Below are 18,326 nucleotides of genomic sequence, written 5' to 3'. Positions count from 1 at the left end.
GCTTACCTGGAGCTGGTCTGTTGAGAGTATGGGGTAAGTCTGCCATTCACCACTCTCAACAGCCTCTACCCTTTCAGAAAGACTTTCCACCAGGTTTCAGTAAATGTTGGCCGATAGTCGCTTCCATTCCTCCTGCAATATTGCAAATGGCTCTGTGATGGTGTTTGGCAGTTTGGCCTGGATCACAACCGGTCTTCTAACTCATCCCACAGATGTTCAATGGGGTTGAGATCAGGGCTCTGGGGTGGCCAGTCGAGTTCATTCACTCCCCATGTTGTCACACCACTCTGTTATGGCCCTTGCTTTATGGATGGGAACGTTGTCATGCTGGAAATGTAAAGGGCCACTTCCGAACTGTTGCCACAAGGTGGGGAGCACAGAGTTGTCTAATATTGCGCAAAGTCGTCGGTTTTCAGGGTTCCTGACATCAATACCAGATGCCAACACCATACCACAAAAAACAGCCTCATACCACTGCAGCTGAAATTCATGGTGGGACAATGCACTCCAGTAACAACCGCTCTCCGGGCATTCACGACGTCCATCTTGTCAGTCCACAGAATAATTTTACATTGTTCTAGGGACCACCGGCCTACGTTCTTTGCCACGTTTTAGGTAGTAATTATTGGCTTATGTGCTGCAGCTCTTCTATGGAATCCCAATGCCACCGCCACTCACCGGATGGTACGAGTACTGGCGTCACTTCCTGATGCCATTCTAAAGGCTGTAGCCACAGTGTCCAATGAAGCCTGCCGGTTTGACTTCACCTCCTGTCAGAGCACTCGCTGATGCCTATCGGTCAATATTTTTAGCTTCCTGGGTCGTGGTTTTGGTTTTATCACACCCTCAAGTTTCCATTTCACCACTACATCACTGACTGTTGTGTATTGTATCTGGAACCTGTCCAAAATCTCATGGATGGAATGCACGAATCAGTGGGTGTTGATAAAAGTTACTCATACTACCTTCACTGATGTTCTGTATGCCAGACCATTCAGCTCACGTCATTTGCTAATTTTGACTGCTGGCAGCAGTGTACCCATCTACACTGTCCTTCATGTGCCATTGTAGTTGCTCGTGACCTGTATTGATAACATACGAGCAATTCTCTTTTACAGTTCAAGGGTGTCCAGTCACTATTGGCAATACAGTGTATATATTTAATTATTTTAATCAAAATATGGAATCAAATTTTGACATACAGTGGTGATAATGGCAATTTTTATTAAACAAGAGGCTTACATAGCTAAATAAAATGCATTACGTTACGTGGCATTAACTGCAATGCGAAATTCAAATACAAAATGAAATTTCCTTTTTGTGACCCAATCAGTTGATTACCAAATGTGAATCTCCTGTTGAGCCTAAAGACAAATTTATATTGACTGTAGCGCTTGAAGTAATGGGAATATGTTTAAAATATGCAATGAATTTCACTGCAAAACTTGAGCTTGCATTCTGTTGTTGACAAGTGTGTTGACAACAACAGATACATTGTCTATTGTCAAGATTTAAAATAGACAGTACAATAAACAGAATACAGATGAACAGAAAAAGAAAAAAGTAGTAATAACATGAATATGAAAAATGTGTCTGAAAATGTTTTGAAAATATGGAAATTATGTAAAAGCAACATAAATATATTCTGAAAGCTAATACATGTAAAACTATGGAAAATAAAAACATAATTCTTAAAGTTTTTGTTGCACATTTTGCAAAGATAATACAAAATAACATTGCTTTTAGCATCATATGAAGATATGTATATTTACATATAAATCTGGTCTGTGATTATATCGCATAGGTAACATGCCTGTAAGTGTCGCATGAATGATTTCAGTATGTTTTATTTGACAAAAAAGGGCATTGGTACTATGCTACATAAAATATTGTTGCAGGTTGCCAACTACTAAATGTGGATGTGCATTACTCCAAATATTGTTCACCTGTATATGACAGTAAAGTTAATATATTGTCATATTTATATTTGAAATAGTAGGCTAAGTTCAGTGTTCCACATTTGTGCAATAATAATAGTAGTTTTGGTCAGATGATTACTCCAAATTTATTCATATAATGCAATTAAATGTGTGTGAAATTACTATTTGACCAGATTTTAAATGAAATTACTATTTGACCAAGTTTTAATAAATATAATGTTTAATTTAGAAAATTTGTATAGTAGGACAAAATTATCAAATTGTACAATACTTTAAATTCCTATTTATAACTTATTTTTTTACGTATAATATCAAAAAACAATTTCTTCAAACATACCATATTTACTCATGTATAATGCACACTTTTTTCCAAAATTTTTGCCCCCAAAAACTGTCGTGCGTATTATGCACGGAATAATTCAGACACCCAACATGAAACCATACAGGTCATTCCATGATTTTGGGACACTTGCATTGATGTTTCATGTTTACGGAACCCTATCATGTTATATATCGTTGTAAAGCTTGAATCCTGCAGTTTCTGAATATGGAAACAGTATTCCATACAAGATAACGACACTAATGTGAAATGCGGTTGAAATAAGTGCATCAAAAAATGAAGAAACGTTACGATTTTTATGGTACTTTGGATGAAAGAAAATGTAAGGAAAAAGATAATAAAAATTAAAATGTATTATTGGCCAAATAATATGACATACATGGAATGTGTAAATTCCTTAATGGAAGAAATCTTGTGCTGCTAACTGCTATTTGGAAGGTCCTGAATGTGCCTCGTATAAATGTTACATTAGTCACAGAAAGAAAAAGTATATATTTTGAAAAAGAAGGAATGAGCAATTGAATGGGTATGATGTCATTCACTCTTGATCAGCATAGCAACAGATTTACAACCTACAACTAAGAAAGCCATTTCTTGAAACTGGATTGTACTGCGCATTATATACGAGATATAATTTTTTGTCACTTTTACCCATCCAAAACCAGAGTGCACATTATACACACACCGCTATACACGCTGTAACGTGATGGTTGCGTGCTTAATAAATAGTCAAGATTTTGTTATTAAAAGGGATAGCGTGAGGTCCGTGGATTTTTTGTACTAGCACGATTTTTATAGAAAAAAAAAAGAAGGGTGGAACAACCAATCAGTCACCAAAGTCAGGGATTGTGGAGGTTAATGACAGTTTTTTTTTTTTGAACCGTCGCCTCAGTCTCAAAATGAGAACCAACTCGACTAGACACAGAAGGTAAAACGAACTCTTTTATCAATTTACAATCGATGCCATCGTCCGTCCGAACACAATTACCGTCTCGTTGAATCAAAATTGAATTAACACTCTAGTCTTATTCACGAGGGATAATTACATACACTGTATTCAATTCCTTGTGACATTAGTCCACATTTATTATGCCAAACCCAACAACGTCAAATGGTAGGCATCCTTCAAGAGCAACACATACATGAATAATTTATAACAATTGTTCCCTTCAAGTCACAACTACAATAAACTCAAGTTCGTCAACAATTTGGTTTACAGACCAAGAACATGGCGAATAGATGAATTAAACATTCCAAATAACAGTACAATTACGCAATTCAAACCAATTGAGTAAAAATATGCAAGGTCAATTTTCAGTTACATTATTTTTCGGTCAACCCTTCCATTTATATCCTTTCTTTGTCCAATAGAAAAAAACCACCCAATTAAGAAATTGATTACGTTGGTGCTCTTGGTACTTTCTGACGCGTTATACAAAATTTGTCTCTCTCTTTTTTTATTTCTTTATTTTGCAAAAAAAAGGAGGGGGGGAGGGGTTGCGTGATCAAAAATCGTTCGTTCCCTTTTCTTGTGTAGTATTTTCTGATGTGTCAATCATAGCTTGGCCGCGTGAAAATCATCCATCACTAATCAACTAGTTCTATTACGGGCGATGCGTCGTTCGGACGTTACTCATTAAACTCTTGAAACCAATTTATCGTGCAACGACGCAAAAATGGGAGACGGAGAAAAAAGAAGAACGGTGAGAAGAAAAAAATAACATTCTAGTCCGAAAACACACGTTCACTGTTCACTTATCAAATGGATCGTAATGTACATACCTCAGTTCACCGAACCAATGACTCCGTCGGATTAACAGGGCAATTCCTCGGGATCTAGAACAATGGAAAGTACGTCATCCAAATCGGCCATCAATCTCTCCCGGAATGGTATCGTCCTCTATTTCCTCGTCACTTCCTTCATGGCAACAAATTCCTTCCTTCCTTCGTGGTTCTTGTCTCCACCAAACACATCAAAGAAGGTTAAGTCCGGTCAAAATGGTCCGTCGTTGACTACCCTCCAATTTTTTATCGCCGTAATTACCGAAACTCGCCTTGCAAAATTCCCAGCTCCTTTGCCGACGAACTACCAGTATGCAAAAATCAGAGCGTCATTTCCCCGTATTGTTCGAAGAACTTAATTGTGCCTCGCTACAAATCATGGCACGGAAGGAGAGAAGAACTGAGTTCTGCGAGTCGCTATCTCTCTCCTTTTTCCACGAGTCCACTCCAAGAATTTCCTCGCGACCCGCAAGCTGAAACGGAACTGGTTTTCCTGTAGAAAGTGTTAGAGAAGCGGAGGAACGTCGCTGGTGACCTCTAGCGGTCGAACAAATAAATAGAAGAGAAAACACAGACGCGAAGCGTACCGGAAGCATGAGGAGAATTGTGACGATATTCGACGCGTATTTTAGCATTGTACTTGAATTTTCAAGTTCGCGTAAGAAAATCGTCACAAACTCCCCTGCCTGGCAAAAAAAAGAGTACGCCAAGAGGGCACACCACCCGTCACAATTATTACGTGGCACAAATAGTAACCCAAGAGCACCATTTTGAAGTAACCCGTAACCATTTAAGCATATATATAAATATGAAATAACCCATTAATGACCTTGAACAAAAAACCTTTAAAATTGACAATAAATAAGTCAAAACACAAAATTGTGATTACCAACAAATGACTGCCTAATAGAATTATTATTATCTAATAAATTGGTACTTTCTGGAAAGGCAATTGACTACATATAAATTAATAATTTACAACAATTGAAATACACTAAATAAATACTTTCAATAAATATAATAAAGATGATGTAAATGGAGGTGAAAGATCGATTGCAATCTAAGATGAGAGCGAACAAATCGTATAAAAATTTTAACAATTTAAGAAATGATCATACATAATATCAGCTTATTACAACACAATTACAATAAGTGCCGATAAAGTCTGTAATTGGGCACCAAAATTGTATGCAACAGCATAAGGGTAGAAACCTGATACGTAGCACTTAATTGGGGGGGGAGGTGTTCTGAAAAAAGGTCGAGTATGACAACAATTGCGACGTAGATGAGGAAATATATATTATTGCACAGAGAGGTTGTCGTCCATAAGATGCCTCAATTCCACTTAATCCAAGATGGTATATAATTATGAGATTCCTCGAAAATCATGAAAAGAAAAAAAAAGGAAATACATTAGAAGAAGGAAATAGAAGAATAAACAAAAGGATAGGAAAGAGGAGAGGAACCAAAGGGAGGAAGGGAATACAACGAGGAATAAGAGCACCAATTACAGATTTTTATAACAATTTCCCCCAAAATGTACATGTACTGTGAAGCAGGTATAAAGATTAATATCTAATTTTAGAAAATGAATTGAATATTGGCACTTGAGTAAGAACATAATATGCCTTGCTTTGATGAACTTTCCGTAAATAAATATTTATAGGATACCCCAGTAAGAATTCAAAACAATACATAAACACAGGTAAATAAGCAAGGATATAAATAGTACAAATTCCTAAAAAGAAAACCTTAACATTTCAAAATACATAAACACTTTACTACCCTACCATACATGTGAGGGTAATGCCTCAATTACCTTGGAACAGTCGGATTACGAGAATTGTAATCATGCTGAGAGGGACGACGGCGGCAGTGAAACGTGGAATGTCCACTTCGGTGGCAAAAATTGCAATATAAAGATTGAGATTGACGCAAGGGGCGATTGAAATTCCTTCCTTCCATAGGATGCAAGACAGAAGCTAGTTGTGTATCGGACAAGTCAATATCAGGAGGAGGATCATCCCGAACATAATAAGGTTTAAGATGTGATATATGAACTTTGCGAAGAAAAACCTCAGTTTCGGGATCGACTAAGAGAGCCGTTACTGGACCTAAGAGCTTAAACACTTTGGCAGGACCAGCCCATCGTTGTTGGAGTTTGGCGGTAATGTTCTGGAAGGCCTTACTCTGAGGGTAGGTTTTATATAGAACCATATCTCCTACTTTAAATAAAGAAGGCTGCCTTTTAGGGTCATAACGATCCCGCCGTGTAGCCCACGCCTTTTGTAGGTGATGAAAGGCTTGAGCCCAGCATTTTGCACGATCGGCCGAAGGAGGGCCGACCAAGTCGGAATCAGATGTGAATTCCCAAAAAAAATTCATGGGGCCATCAATGTCTCGTCCGAACATTATTTGTGAAGGAGTAGTTTGAATGCTCTCCTGTACTGCGGTATTAAACGCAAAGGAAATAGCATGTAAATGGACGTCCCATTTTGTATGGTCATCTGAATGGTACGCTATCAAGGATGCCTTGAGATTGCGAATAAATCTTTCTGCCAATGAAGGGTTAGGGTAATATGAGCTAGTATAAATATGTTTCACCCGAGATTCAAACAAAAAAGAATTAAAGTGACGGGATCGAAAATATGAAGCATTATCTGACACCAGTTCGCAAGGAGCCCCAAACACAAGGAATAAAGATCGAAGCTTTTCCACTATCTGATTTGATGTGGGTCCTCGAAGAGGATAAAGAGAAACCCATTTTGAAAAGGCATCCACCACTACTAGAATATACGAATGACCCTTTGACGAACGCACAAGAGGACCAACAAGATCTATATATAAGCGTCGCCAAGGATGTTTTATGATTTCAGATGACAAGAACCCCGGAGGCTTTCGTATGGCCAATTTGGCCTTTTGGCAAGTATCACAAGACTTGACATATGCTTTAATATCTTGAACACAGGATGACCACCAAAAGACTGACATTATTTTCTTAGTACACTTTTGAATACCCAAATGGGAACCTCCCATAGGCGTATCGTGATAATAGCGACAAATCAGATGTTGAAGAGTGTGGGGTACAACAACCAAGGAAGCTTTGGTGCGTGGGGGTTGCCAAACAAGTAAGTCATGATACAGGGCGTAATGTTTATATTTTTGTCCTGCACGTAATTGTTCTACTATTGGTTGTAAATTTGCATCTTTTTGTTGAAGGTCAAGAATATCGGATTTACTAAAGGGGATAATTTGGAATTTAGGAGCCGCGCAGGCAAGAGAGGTAACAGGGAAGGGAGAAATCTGGAATTCCTCAGGTGAGTACATTCGTGACAAACAATCGGCAACAGGATTAAGTCGAGAGGCGATATGCTCGACAGAATATGAAAATCGCGACAGGTACAGCAACCATCGCCCAAATTTGCCATATTGCTCAGGGTGTCGTAAAAGCCAGGAAAGAGCCTGATTATCGGTCTGAAGTGTAAAATGCTTCTCTGTTAAGTAGGTCTCGAACTTTTTGAATCCATAAACGATCGCGCAACATTCGGCCTCGTATATGGATTGTCGACGTTCTATATCGGTCCGCTTACGGGAAGCAAACGCAATAGGGCGTAAAGACCCATCAGGCATACGTTGATTAAGAGTAGCCCCCAATGCCAATCCCGAAGCGTCACATTGGAGGACAAATTCCTTGGAAAAGTCCGGTAAAGCTAAAACCGTATGTTCAAGAAAAACCTGCTTAAGGTGATCAAATTGTTGTTGGTCACTCTCTGACCATACGAAGGCTATGCCCTTTTTCTTTTTATCTGTAAGAAAAGAAGTCAACTCCGAATATGATGGAATGAAGCGGGAATAGTACCCCAATAATCCCAGAACACGCTGAACAGCTTTAAGGTTCCTAGGGGGAGGTATATCCTGAATCGCCGAAATGCGGTCGGGGTCTAAGACAAGCTGTCCCTCACGTAAAATGTATCCCAAGTATTTGACTTCCCTTTGCATCCATTTGGACTTAGTGGGATTGACGGTTAACCCAGCTTCTCGGAAAGCCTGAAGAACCAATTGAAGATGTTGCAAGTGAGTTTCCTCATCCGGACTAAAGATCAAGACATCATCGGCATATGTGACGAGGAATTTAAATTTAAATGGACCCAAAATTTTATCTAAGGCACGTGTCAAAAGTTGAGTACCCAGATTGATACCAAAGGGAACCCTGGTATACCGGTATTGACCGAAAGAGGTGACGAACGCCGTTAAGTCTTTACTAGGCTCATCTAACCGTATCTGATGGAAACTTTGACAGAGGTCCAAGCAAGAAAATACCCGAGCCGATTGTAAATGTTGAAATATCAAATCAATACGGCTTTGGGGAAAGTTGTCATAGGCGATGAGTCTATTTAGATGCTTATAACTACATACCAGGCGATGTCCACCATCCTTTTTGTCAACAAGGAAACAAGGGGATGCGTAAGGAGAGGCGCATGCCTCTATGATGTTCTGATCCATCAATTCCTGGATTTGTTGACGTAGAATGGCCGTTTGTGTAGGATTTAACTGAAAGGGCTTTGAACGAAAGGGGACATTAGTGATTAAAGGAATAGACACTGGTTCCAGTGTACAACTGCCAACACGTTCTGTAACCACATCATCATATTCATGTAATAAACTTATTATGTTAGAGGGAACCTCAATCAAATGAGGAGGGCCGTCGACTTCCGGAGACCGTGCCTGTTGTAGCGTTGTAGGAGGTACGGTCGAGGCAAAAGGAATGGGATCAGAGGAATAGGGAAAAGAAACAAGTAAATGTTCAAAGGAAATAGTACCCTTAGTATGGGAAAAAAAATCGGAACCAAGGATAACAGGGAAGGGTAAATTTTCTGAGATCCAAAAATTCCATTTCCAAGACAAACCCTGGAGCTTCAAAGTCAATACAACACTTGTGTCCAGGCGTATGGCCTGACTATTGACCGTTTGTAACGTACGAATAGTGTCTTTACGGACGGTGGGTCTGGGGCGTAAGCTGGCCAAAAATCCCCTTGCAATCAAGGATACGGAACTTCCCGAATCGAGAAGAATACGACTCGGTATCGAATTCAAGGTGGCATTGATAATCGGCACCGCTGTCTCAATAATAGTCAAAGGGTGTTCAATATGCGTTAAGGTGGTAACCGCTGGTACCGAAACTTGTTGAGTACCCAAATGTGAAAACAAGGAATTCGATAAATGAACACTAGTCTGTGGATCCGCATTGGAAGGAAGATCGTCTGACGTAGCAAAGGTTGCCAAAGGGGGGGTAGAGGAAGGAAATGCAGATCTAGTCGGTAGTGGGTGTTCTACAGGGACAAGTAACGGGGTTGGTGGTGGAGCACCCGAGTGTGAGGTGCATTCTTCCGCCTGTTGCTCTACGCGACGTAATTCCATGGGCCATATTTCTCTAGATAAATTTATAAAATTGACTATAGAAGTGGGCCGATTAAAACCCATTAGAAGTAAACGGGTGGCATCCTGTAAATTCAGGAAGACCGATTCTAAAAGACTTGATTCGGACCAATCAATGGGTAATATATGAAAGGCGTCGAGAATTTCATGCAAATAGCTGGAAAGGAATTCATCGGTTTTCTGAGGACGCGTTAGATATTTGTTCAGTAATATCTGCAATTTGGAAAAGGGAACCAAACGATACCAAATAACTCGTATGAACGTTGGCCATGGAAATTTCTCAATAAGAGCATTGTACCAAACCTCCCGAAGTTGTCCCATAGTGGATGAAAATGCCATTAACAATAAGGATTCTAAATCCAAAAGATTAAGTTTGAGGGTTTTATATATAGTTAATAAAAAATGAAACAATTGGTCTGGGTCTGAACCATCAGTATGCGGTAAAACTTGTAAAAGTTCTATTGCTGCGGAATATCTAATGTGGTTTGTAACATGTGAGTAGTCGGGGGGTAAGAAAAGTTCTCTGGGTGTATGAAGGTGCGGGGTCTGCTGAAAGGGGGAAGGTTGTATATTCACAGGCGGAAAGGGGAAGGTCGACGAGCCGTACAAATGACCCTGTAGAGGGGTTGACATTATGAAAACCTCTCGAGAAGTTTTTTTCAAATTCAAAAGAGCAAATAAACAAAACAAAAAGGTAACGGGTACTATCACATACGTGGTACCAATACGGGACTGCAACATAAGGAAATATAAATAATTGAAAAATATATAGATATATATAATCAACTGCAGACGTTTTGTGAAACTAACTAGCACTCTCAAATATGACAAGACCCGAAGTCCTGGAAAAGGGAAAAGGGAGAAAAAATTTCTAGATGGGGGGGGGTGGGGGGGAAAAAATTTGTTAAAAAAAAGGGGGGTGAATCCAAACTATTCTTACTTTTAACACGTAAAACGGAGAAACGTATGTATGCAGAACCAGATCTGCTACCAAAAACTTTGTAACGTGATGGTTGCGTGCTTAATAAATAGTCAAGATTTTGTTATTAAAAGGGATAGCGTGAGGTCCGTGGATTTTTTGTACTAGCACGATTTTTATAGAAAAAAAAAAAGAAGGGTGGAACAACCAATCAGTCACCAAAGTCAGGGATTGTGGAGGTTAATGACAGTTTTTTTTTTTTGAACCGTCGCCTCAGTCTCAAAATGAGAACCAACTCGACTAGACACAGAAGGTAAAACGAACTCTTTTATCAATTTACAATCGATGCCATCGTCCGTCCGAACACAATTACCGTCTCGTTGAATCAAAATTGAATTAACACTCTAGTCTTATTCACGAGGGATAATTACATACACTGTATTCAATTCCTTGTGACATTAGTCCACATTTATTATGCCAAACCCAACAACGTCAAATGGTAGGCATCCTTCAAGAGCAACACATACATGAATAATTTATAACAATTGTTCCCTTCAAGTCACAACTACAATAAACTCAAGTTCGTCAACAATTTGGTTTACAGACCAAGAACATGGCGAATAGATGAATTAAACATTCCAAATAACAGTACAATTACGCAATTCAAACCAATTGAGTAAAAATATGCAAGGTCAATTTTCAGTTACATTATTTTTCGGTCAACCCTTCCATTTATATCCTTTCTTTGTCCAATAGAAAAAAACCACCCAATTAAGAAATTGATTACGTTGGTGCTCTTGGTACTTTCTGACGCGTTATACAAAATTTGTCTCTCTCTTTTTTTATTTCTTTATTTTGCAAAAAAAAGGAGGGGGGGAGGGGTTGCGTGATCAAAAATCGTTCGTTCCCTTTTCTTGTGTAGTATTTTCTGATGTGTCAATCATAGCTTGGCCGCGTGAAAATCATCCATCACTAATCAACTAGTTCTATTACGGGCGATGCGTCGTTCGGACGTTACTCATTAAACTCTTGAAACCAATTTATCGTGCAACGACGCAAAAATGGGAGACGGAGAAAAAAGAAGAACGGTGAGAAGAAAAAAATAACATTCTAGTCCGAAAACACACGTTCACTGTTCACTTATCAAATGGATCGTAATGTACATACCTCAGTTCACCGAACCAATGACTCCGTCGGATTAACAGGGCAATTCCTCGGGATCTAGAACAATGGAAAGTACGTCATCCAAATCGGCCATCAATCTCTCCCGGAATGGTATCGTCCTCTATTTCCTCGTCACTTCCTTCATGGCAACAAATTCCTTCCTTCCTTCGTGGTTCTTGTCTCCACCAAACACATCAAAGAAGGTTAAGTCCGGTCAAAATGGTCCGTCGTTGACTACCCTCCAATTTTTTATCGCCGTAATTACCGAAACTCGCCTTGCAAAATTCCCAGCTCCTTTGCCGACGAACTACCAGTATGCAAAAATCAGAGCGTCATTTCCCCGTATTGTTCGAAGAACTTAATTGTGCCTCGCTACAAATCATGGCACGGAAGGAGAGAAGAACTGAGTTCTGCGAGTCGCTATCTCTCTCCTTTTTCCACGAGTCCACTCCAAGAATTTCCTCGCGACCCGCAAGCTGAAACGGAACTGGTTTTCCTGTAGAAAGTGTTAGAGAAGCGGAGGAACGTCGCTGGTGACCTCTAGCGGTCGAACAAATAAATAGAAGAGAAAACACAGACGCGAAGCGTACCGGAAGCATGAGGAGAATTGTGACGATATTCGACGCGTATTTTAGCATTGTACTTGAATTTTCAAGTTCGCGTAAGAAAATCGTCACAACGCGTAAATACGGTATGTGTTCTTCCAAAGAAGCAAGACAAGAAACATTCAGATTTATAATTAAATTTATTGAAATTGTCTACATTTGCATTGATTGCTTCAAGGTTTATATACAAAGGTCAACTCTTTAAGATTGTTCAGTGTATAATATGATGTCATTCTTGGTATTTTATTTTGTAACAACTACAAAAATGGTAATTGTAGTTTGATGTTGTTTTAACTTTTTTTTCTTTGTTATAACAATATATTTTACATAAAATTAGTCATGACTGTTTCAGTACAAAAATTATATTTCTTAGTAAATGTAAGACAGTGATACCTTTTCAGCATGTAACCGTAGCTCCCTACTGTACTACACATTTATTTGAATTCTGATTGTATGCTCTTTCATATCAGGCAGTTATATGATGTGTCGATCAGAACTTCAGATATAATCGAGAGCATTTACCAGTCACATTGATTGTGGTTTAAAAAGTAATTGGTGAGACATGATGTAATAGAATTGGTTGACCACGCTGTCTTCTCTCCTTTCTCTGTCTTGTGGCCTTCGTATTATGTATATTAGACATAATGTTGTTTACTTTTTTTGTAGGTACTCCGGGCTACCAGCCAGAAACTCCCCAGGGACCATACACTCCTCAGACCCCTGGGACAATGTATGGATCAGATCATTCCTATTCACCATACCAGTCGACACCTTCACCTACTGGTTATCAAGGTCAGCTATGTTTCACATATGTACAGGATTGTTTATTATATTTAAGAAATTGTTTCATATTCTATTTATATTCCAAAACCATTTGACACCTTGTTGTAAACAGTCATAATAATATTGAGCATGGTTATTAGCATAATCTGGCTAATTACTTGGGTGCATATTTATAGGCACTAAAATAGTCATTGAACATGATCTTGTTTATTTCAACTTTCTTCCAAAGCACAGTTATACTGTATTAGCATTACAATTTATCATTTAGCAGTTTATACATAAAAGTCTGCTAACGATACACAAACTATTAATACGATTTCGAATTAAATTCACCTTGTAACTGTCCCAAGTGTGAGACAGTTTTGTTGCAATATTAAGTAAAATATCTACAAATGTCACGTAACGTACTATAATCATAAATAAAATACAAATAAAATACCTGGCTTTTGAGAGGAGAATATAATTAAAAGTTCTTATTAATTTCATGTTTTGTTCTCCGAAATATTGATTCTTAATTTTTGTTACAGGTACACCAAGTCCGACAGCTTATGTAACGACTCCTAGCCCCGGAAGTGGCTACCAGCCGAGCCCTTCCCCAAGCAATGCTTACGGAACTCCTTCTCCTATTGGCTACAGCCCAATGACGCCTGGTGGAACTCCTTCACCCTATAATCCTCAAACTCCGGGCTCAGGTGAGTACAGGGCAAAGTCAACACAAGAAATTAGATTTTCTTGGGCCGTATGGCTACAGAAATACAGGAAAACCTCGTTAATACGATATTGGTTAATACGAAGTACCCTTTAATCCGAAGTTCTTCCCATTCCCCAGCCGATAAGATAGGATTTATAATGTATTTCAGTACGGATAAATCGAAATACGGATAATTTTTAATACGAAGTTGTTTACAAGACCCTTCCGCAAAACTAGTTTCGCTTAATTCGAAATAGACAATAGAAGATAGAAATAGAAATTCAAATAGAAATAGAAGATCGAATGTGGAAAGAGCTTGGACGTTATTTTAACTTGACCTTGACATGTTTCCTTGTCCTAAGAGCTGCTGACAACTCGAGGGAAGCAGCCCGAAATGCCCGCATGGGAGGTCAAGCTCTTTCCCCGCTGAATGCGCCACCTTGGAAATATTCACCAGTGACAGATGAGAAAAGCGAGATAAGATCGCAGGAATGTTCCAAAATACAAGACGCGTGGCGCCTGGAAGTCTCACCAATCTGTCTAGCTCTGAGCTAGAGATACAGCAATTTCCCGTGAGCGAGCAACTTTTGGCCTGGTAGAAGACAACTTCCGGTAACCACTTTCATTAAAAGCGTGTTCTTTGTGCCCTGTAGAATTTCATAAAGAAAGGGAAACTGTTACAGATAATCAAAGCCGCATAGGCCAACTAAAGATCGTCAACCCGCGTAATGCGTTGACATCTAGGTTTCCCGCAAAAGTTGACATCGATCTTACGTATGTTGCAACTCCAGTTTCCTGCTTCATACGTTTCCCAACTGTGCCGGTCATAAAATTTGCCAAAACAGTATTTTGTTGTCCGAGTGACTTCTCCCCTTTATCTATCAGCTAACGGGGGGGGGTCCGTTGCTAATTGTTTCAGCCACGATATTCTTGCTCCTCGTGTGCGCACACCGGCTCCTTTGGCGTCTACAAAAAAGCAAACAGTACTGAAAACCTTCTTTAAAACCTTCTCCTACAACAGCTCATTATCCGCCACTGGTGTGCATGGTAGTGTGATTTTTCACACTGCTGATAACGCAGTTGTCGAAGACGGAACTTTTATCTTTAAAATGCCGATGATTTCCCTTCTGCCACCTGCTGCTCTAACTTCCAGCCTGTCTCATTGTGTTTACGCTGCAGCTGGCGCCAGTGTTTAGTCTAGCGTGTGGAAACCTCTGGCTTGCTGATAACTGCAGTGACTCATCCAGTGGGAAGGAATAAGCTTCATTGTTTTGAATCTCGCAAAGCCATATAATCCCCGCTTTTCTTCAGAACCATTAGCGTGCTGCTGTTAAAAAAAAAAAAACGCAATGCTCAATGTAGGAATACGAGAGGAAAAGTTTTGGCGGAGCGAGTGTTTGACCTCCAGAATACTCCTGAAACCTACAATAAATTGTCGATTAATCTGAAAATACGCAAGTTTCGTAAAACTTGTTTTTAGTTCATTTTATACTGCTGAACTAAGCGGGACTAAATATAGTTTAAAGTGGGATCCAAACCAGAGTGATTATCGAGTGCGGCACTGTTTAATGTGTCCTAGGATACACATTGGGTGCAAACATCGCAAGTTGTGGGTTTACTTTTTCAGAGTGGATTACAATGCAAGTTGAGGAAGAGTTTGGACTGCTCCCTGAAAAAGGGGAGGGGGGCGAATATGAAGTTAACTGAAGCAAAGAATACGTGACTTTTTTTTACGATGTGTTTTAGACAGCCGAAACAGAATGAAATTTACAGGCCCGATTTTTTTGTTTTGTTTTGTGCCAGGGAAAGGTTGTGTTCTCTCCCAAGAGAATCTTCTCTTACCAGTTAATCCTGCAACGGACAATGTTCTAGTACATAAAATATAATATTCATTCTGTTCGATTATCTCCCGTCTCTTGCTCGCGTGATATCGTGTGACTACTGTCAAGATTCACTTCTTGCAATAAACGATATTGTTTTCTATTGTTTTCTTTTCCGTAGGTCTCCGTGCAAACGGGTTTCTTATGAACTAAAATTGTAAGAATTTCGTGGAAGAGCAACAACTTTGCACAATTAAAAGAAAATACCGTTTTTTATAAGACTTTTTGCCACAACATGCATCCCGTGCATAACCGGTTGTATAACTAGGCAGGATAAATGGTGTTAACCGACTCCTTGTAATCTTTGTGTCCGCGTTAAGCTCCGTGTTCTCATTTTGTGTAACATTTTTTACACTTCCTTTAAAACGTACAATATTATTATATAGTACATATAAAGCTTATTTTCTGAGCTACCACCAAGTATAAAATATCCTTTGTGGGGCTAATTTATACTCTTCTTTATTTACACCTGAAAACAGGCACCATCTTGAAAAGTTTGGATAACTCGAAGTCGTTTAATACGAAGTTGACATTTTTTGGTCCCTTGAACTTCGTATTAACGAGGTTTTCCTGTACAACAATATGTGCAATCTGGTTAATTCTAATGTTTTGCTGATTGGGACTTGAACAAATAAAGAGAACTATGCAGGAGAATGAAAAGTCAGGGTTGTGGTGTATGTGCACTCCTGTTCACATAAAGTGGCACATTTAATTGAGTTGAACAGTTCAAATGTATACCACTTTATGTGAACTGGAATGTACAAGGCTTGCGCAAATATGAATTATAATGCGTAAATAAATCCATACCTGTAATTTCTTTATTCAAACCAAAGTAGCTAATTTTATAAATAATCTTTGGTTGTAAATACACTTGAGCCAGTCAGCTCTCCGGAAGCTTGCAGATACCCTTCAGGAAAATGCTACTCACACTACCTTCATTGATGTTCTGTATGGCAACCAACGCGCACACAGTTATTCATTTGTTCTACCAAATGTCTTCGTAATCACGTTCAGTGTTCTCGGGTGTTTACAGCCTGGTTTGGTGAGGAAATTGATTAAAATGTGCTGTTCCATGCTCAAGTGCACCTTTTCTTCACTCATTCTCAACACTAACTCACTGCACCATAACCAAAAGAGGCGCAACTTCAATGCTAAGAACTGTATTTGCTACAGTGTAGCTTATATATTCATACAACAGCCTTCGTGTTGTTACTACGGCATTTATATTTTCTGTCAGTTAAAAAAAAAAAATACAATGATGCTTATACAACCAGCTTTTCTGCCTTTTACAAAGTTTGTATTTTCTTTTGTTTAAAAAATGTACAATTACATTTACATGCTGGTTACTAATTTAGTTTAATTAAAGGACCTGGAACTTGACCGCCAGCAATTTAAACGGTCCTACCCGGTATGCTAGTTAGGTCACACTCACAAAATTCCGAACTGAGTTTCGGGTAATTTTACTTCACTTCTCAGAAAAATGATTGTAGTATTTGATCCATTTTAAATGGTTCGACTTTCAGTCTGACCACTGAGTTGCCAGCTTGAGTCTTGGTCTGAGCTTTTTGAAAGTCATCAATAGGCTTCATATAGTTATGCCCTAAAAATCCTTTAAATATGCTCTTAAAATGCTGGAAATATGCTCTTTAAATGATCAAAATATTCATTTAAAATTTATAAACTTTACATCAAACTCAGAAAATTTAGACATAGCTTGTAACTATTTATTAATTCCACTATTTACATAAGTAAAAATTTTGTTTGGCTTACCTTATTGACAAATGACCATATTTTAGGAGGGGTGTCCCATAAGTACCAAGCCTAACATAGAAGGGAACAGGATGGGACTACAATAGCAACCAATTTTTTTATGTAGTCTTCCTGCAGGTCCACACACTTTTGCCAACGCTTCTGCAGTGCTTTTATCCCAGTCTCATAAAAGCTTTCCTCATGGCTTGCAAAATAGTCACCCACAGCATTGATGACGTCATCATCACACTGATAATGCACACCACCGCTTTTTTTAGTTAGGGAAGAGATGAAAGTCTGATGGAGCAAGATCAGGTGAATAAGGGGGATGTTACAACAATTTGAACCCACAATCACGGATGGTTGCCATCGCAACAAGCGATGTGTGAACCCGTGCATTGTACTGATGGAGAATCACCCCTTTAGAGAGCTTTCCCCGTCGCTTAGTCTCAAAACACCCCGTAATTGCGTTACCAGGGAAGCATAATGCTTTCCTGTCATGGTGTTTCCCTTTCGGAGATGATCGACCAACAAAACATCCTTAAGAGTCCCAGAAGACTGTCGCTTTCTCAGCAGAGAGCCCGGACTTTGCCTTCTTTGGGGTGGGGGAGCCGGGGTGTTTCCACTGTTTTGATGCCTGTTTTGGCTCCGGTACATAGTGATGAGCCCAAGTTTAATCAACAGTCACAAGTCGTTCAACAAATCTGTCTGGATCAGCCTGGAACAGCTCAAGATTTTGTTCTGAGATCATGGGTCTTGTCAACTTTTGTTCACTTGTCAGAAGTTTTGGAACCCAACGCGAAGAAACCTTTTCCATCCGCAGCTGGTCATCCACAATGCGCTTCACTGTTGATTTGGACATCTTCAGTTCCTCTGCAATGTATCGCATAGTCACACGTCTGTCTGCAAGAATAATCTTGTACACTTCCTCTACATTTTCTTGTGCCACCATCTCCATTGGCCTGCCTGGGCAAGGGCCATCTTCCACACTCACTTTCTTCCGCTTAAATTCGGCTACCCATCTCTTCACTGTGGCA

The 18,326-nt window shown here is 39.2% G+C and overlaps 1 protein-coding gene across 3 annotated transcripts in view; it reads left to right on the top strand.

Annotated features, from left to right (window-relative positions):
- Positions 1–18,326, top strand: part of Spt5 (Transcription elongation factor subunit Spt5) — a 110,775-nt gene that overhangs the window by 78,101 nt on the left and 14,348 nt on the right. For all 3 annotated transcript variants that reach the window (XM_083133169.1, XM_083133170.1, XM_083133168.1), the window contains 2 exons: positions 12,853–12,978; positions 13,497–13,661. In XM_083133169.1, coding sequence (XP_082989295.1) covers positions 12,853–12,978; positions 13,497–13,661 — 291 coding nt within the window. The remainder of the gene's footprint in view (positions 1–12,852; positions 12,979–13,496; positions 13,662–18,326) is intronic.

The sequence above is a fragment of the Lepisma saccharinum genome, chromosome 12 (genome assembly GCF_977018435.1).
Source record: "Lepisma saccharinum chromosome 12, izLepSacc3.1, whole genome shotgun sequence".
Lineage (NCBI taxonomy): Eukaryota > Metazoa > Arthropoda > Insecta > Zygentoma > Lepismatidae > Lepisma > Lepisma saccharinum.
This window is presented reverse-complemented; position numbering and strand designations above follow the sequence as displayed.